We start from the raw sequence: 4,261 nt of genomic DNA, 5'->3' as shown, positions 1-4,261 counted from the left end.
ACCAGACGGCAGAGCAGTGCGCGCCTAAGGTGGGGCCCGGCTCGTGCGAGGACCGACATCTCACCACCGGCTCATGTTCATCCGCAGACCGCACCACGCCGTACATCAAGAGGGAACCCTTCTCCTATGAAGAGGGGGGTCTGGGGACACTGCAGGTTAAGGAGGAGCTCCGCGACGACAGGAACTTCTTCGACATGCTGCCGCCTCTGGAGTTCAGACAGTTCAGGTCCGTCCACATTAAGGAGGAACCCCGCGAAGGGGAACTTCTCAACATGGAGGCCCCTCCTTACTTCTCAGCCAGGAGAGAAGATGGCCACCTGACCCAGAGCTCAATCTTCCCGACCCTCCCCTTGTTCTACCCTCAGCTCAGTGACTACGGGAAGGCCTGGAAGACCCCCTTCCTGTCGCACACAGGCGACAAGCCGTTCTGCTGCTCGGAGTGCGGCCGGTGCTTCTCGCAGAGGTCCTACTTCCTGTCCCACCAGAGGGTCCACTCCGGGGAGCGCCCCTTCGGCTGCTTCCGCTGCGGCAAGTCCTTCCGCCTCAAGAGCAGCTTCAACAAGCACCTGAGGAGCCACCACCAGGTGGACAACCCCTTCGCGTGCCCGCTGTGCCACAAGAGCTTCGTGCACCGCGGCCACTTCCTGGCCCACCAGCGGCTCCACGCCGAGGAGGAGAAGTTCTGCTGCTCCATGTGCGGAAAGTCCTTCATCCACCACGGGCACTTCCTGGCCCACCAGAGGAGCCACGCGGAGGAGAGCCGCTTCTCCTGCCCGCACTGCCACAAGTCCTTCATCCACCGGGGCCACTTCGCCGCCCACCTGCGGGTCCACACCGGGGAGAAGCCCTTCCTCTGCCCGGACTGCGGCAGCAGCTTCAGCACCCACCACAACCTGGTGGTCCACCAGAGGCTCCACGCCGGGTCCTCCTACACCTTCCTGTGAGGACATCTCGGGGGGGAGGATTTGTGAGCCGTCCGGGGATTGGACGTTCCTGTATGTCCACCCGGGGGCGTGTTCACCCTGAGCCCGCCTTCCCCAGCAAGGACACACTTGGAAATCTTTATGCAATCTGTGAGGACGACAATAAACTTTATTTACACACACAAAGACCTCGGCAACAAACCACATTCAGAAAGTTGGACCATCTGCCGTGTCTGTGTTCCCGGGCCGACCTGGAGGGTTCCATAACTTTATCCTCCAGCTGGACAGTCACAGTTGTATCTGGTGTCAGGGTGGAGCATATGTGTACGCCCCCCCTATGGTGTCATATGTCACATGACTGATCTCTCTGTGCTCTGATTGGTTAGCGGGAACCCAAACCTCTGCTCACATTCCCTTGGCTCACCCCTGATAGGACAGACATGAGGCGGCTTCCACATCTCAGGGAAGGGGAGGGGCCAGCTACAGCGCCAGGAGCGCACGGAGGATGTTGTCACCCCTCTTTCCAGCAGGACATCCCCCGATAGAAGACATTAGAGATGATGTCACCTCCTCTTTCCAGCAGGACATCCCCCCATAGAAGACATTAGAGATGATGTCACCTCCTCCTTCCAGCAGGACATCCCCCCATAGAAGACATTAGAGATGATGTCACCTCTCCTTCCAGCAGGACATCCGCCGATAGAAGACATTAGAGATGATGTCACCTCCTCCTTCCAGCAGGACATCCCCCCATAGAAGACATTAGAGATGATGTCACCTCCTCCTTCCAGCAGGACATCCCCCCATAGAAGACATTAGAGATGATGTCACCTCCTCCTTCCAGCAGGACATCCCCCCATAGAAGATTTCTCCATGTCCAGTTGTGTGTAGGGTGATCTCCCCTCCAGGCCCTCAGATGGAATATAACATCATGGCTGGCGGAGGAAGACACACGTATGTCCTCTGCTCCTCATCTCCGTCATGTTTCTGTATCATAGTATCACACGGTGAGGAGAGCGGGGGAGGGATTTCAGGGGCGCACACGGAGTATATGACACACGCCATCATGTGATGATATAGGAAGAACATTCGCCCGGGTGAATGGTTTGTATACAGATACCATAGAGTCCGGCATACTAAACGGATGAGATAAAGGCGGAGCTTGTTTATGTATTTTGTAGCTCCTCCCCCTCCAGGGTTTATTACAGTGACATTTGGGGACCCCGCCCACATTCAGCTCCGGCTGCAATACTCGCCTTCCACCCGGAGGTTTCCTGCCGTACTTCTTTATGGTCACAAGATAGTCTTCCAGCTATGCCCTTGCCCCGCCCACCTCTCACTCCGCCCACACAGAAACAGCAAAGGGGGGCGGCGCTCCGAAGCAAGCCACACCCCAGCCGCCTCAAGGAGGTCTCCCGCACGGGAAATAACCTGCTGCATTTTTTTTCCTTCTAGATGCCCCAGAAATGTGAGAGACTCCACCCAGAGGCAAAAGAGACTCCACCCATGAGGAAGAGAGACTCCACCCACGAGGAAGAGAGACTCCACCCACGAGGAAGAGAGTGCCCAGGATACAGAGAGAGACACCACTGCTCCACCCATGAGGCAGTGAGACTGCACTCAGGATACAAACGCCATTGCCCCACCCAGGAGGGAGAGAGACTCCACCCATGAGAGAGTGAGACTCCACCCATGAGGAGAGAGACTGTACTAGGATACAGAAAGAGAGACCACTTCTCCACCCAGCAGGTAGACTCCACCCATGAGGGAAAGAGACACCACTGCCCCACCCAGGAGTAGGATAGAGACTTTGCCGCTCCTCCCAGCAGAGGGAAAGACACCACGGCTCCGCCCAGGAGAGAGGCCACCCCTCCCACAGTGACATCCCCCCCTCCTCCGAGGACAAAGATGAGCAGCTGTCTAGAGAAGGTCATCGAGAAGCTGACGGCATACAAGGAAGGAGCGCTGACCGGGATGGCGGAGGTGAGACCCTTCTCCACCCAGAAGGGGGAGGGGCCGAATCCCACCAGGAACCAGACGGCAGAGCAGTGCGCGCCTAAGGTGGGGCCCGGCTCGTGCGAGGACCGACATCTCACCACCGGCTCATGTTCATCCGCAGACCGCACCACGCCGTACATCAAGAGGGAACCCTTCTCCTATGAAGAGGGGGGTCTGGGGACACTGCAGGTTAAGGAGGAGCTCCGCGACGACAGGAACTTCTTCGACATGCTGCCGCCTCTGGAGTTCAGACAGTTCAGGTCCGTCCACATTAAGGAGGAACCCCGCGAAGGGGAACTTCTCAACATGGAGGCCCCTCCTTACTTCTCAGCCAGGAGAGAAGATGGCCACCTGACCCAGAGCTCAATCTTCCCGACCCTCCCCTTGTTCTACCCTCAGCTCAGTGACTACGGGAAGGCCTGGAAGACCCCCTTCCTGTCGCACACAGGCGACAAGCCGTTCTGCTGCTCGGAGTGCGGCCGGTGCTTCTCGCAGAGGTCCTACTTCCTGTCCCACCAGAGGGTCCACTCCGGGGAGCGCCCCTTCGGCTGCTTCCGCTGCGGCAAGTCCTTCCGCCTCAAGAGCAGCTTCAACAAGCACCTGAGGAGCCACCACCAGGTGGACAACCCCTTCGCGTGCCCGCTGTGCCACAAGAGCTTCGTGCACCGCGGCCACTTCCTGGCCCACCAGCGGCTCCACGCCGAGGAGGAGAAGTTCTGCTGCTCCATGTGCGGAAAGTCCTTCATCCACCACGGGCACTTCCTGGCCCACCAGAGGAGCCACGCGGAGGAGAGCCGCTTCTCCTGCCCGCACTGCCACAAGTCCTTCATCCACCGGGGCCACTTCGCCGCCCACCTGCGGGTCCACACCGGGGAGAAGCCCTTCCTCTGCCCGGACTGCGGCAGCAGCTTCAGCACCCACCACAACCTGGTGGTCCACCAGAGGCTCCACGCCGGGTCCTCCTACACCTTCCTGTGAGGACATCTCGGGGGGGAGGATTTGTGAGCCGTCCGGGGATTGGACGTTCCTGTATGTCCACCCGGGGGCGTGTTCACCCTGAGCCCGCCTTCCCCAGCAAGGACACACTTGGAAATCTTTATGCAATCTGTGAGGACGACAATAAACTTTATTTACACACACAAAGACCTCGGCAACAAACCACATTCAGAAAGTTGGACCATCTGCCGTGTCTGTGTTCCCGGGCCGACCTGGAGGGTTCCATAACTTTATCCTCCAGCTGGACAGTCACAGTTGTATCTGGTGTCAGGGTGGAGCATATGTGTACGCCCCCCCTATGGTGTCATATGTCACATGACTGATCTCTCTGTGCTCTGATTGGT

The 4,261-nt window shown here is 58.4% G+C and overlaps 1 protein-coding gene across 1 annotated transcript; it reads right to left on the bottom strand.

Annotated features, from left to right (window-relative positions):
* Window positions 1–329: 329 nt before the first annotated feature.
* Window positions 330–3,941, bottom strand: LOC108802556. The gene is made up of 2 exons (XM_018574413.1): window positions 3,372–3,941; window positions 330–500 (listed from the first exon to the last, which is right to left on the bottom strand). Exons 1-2 carry the CDS (start codon window positions 3,903–3,905, stop codon window positions 330–332), a joined length of 705 nt encoding a protein of 234 aa, XP_018429915.1. The 5' UTR covers window positions 3,906–3,941.
* Between the last annotated feature and the right edge of the window lie 320 nt (window positions 3,942–4,261).

Source organism: Nanorana parkeri, unplaced genomic scaffold (genome assembly GCF_000935625.1).
Source record: "Nanorana parkeri isolate BGI_ZX_2015 unplaced genomic scaffold, ASM93562v1 scaffold2945, whole genome shotgun sequence".
Taxonomy (NCBI): Eukaryota; Metazoa; Chordata; class Amphibia; order Anura; family Dicroglossidae; genus Nanorana; species Nanorana parkeri.
Note: the sequence above shows the minus strand (reverse complement) of the source record. Positions and strands in the feature narration are given on the sequence as shown.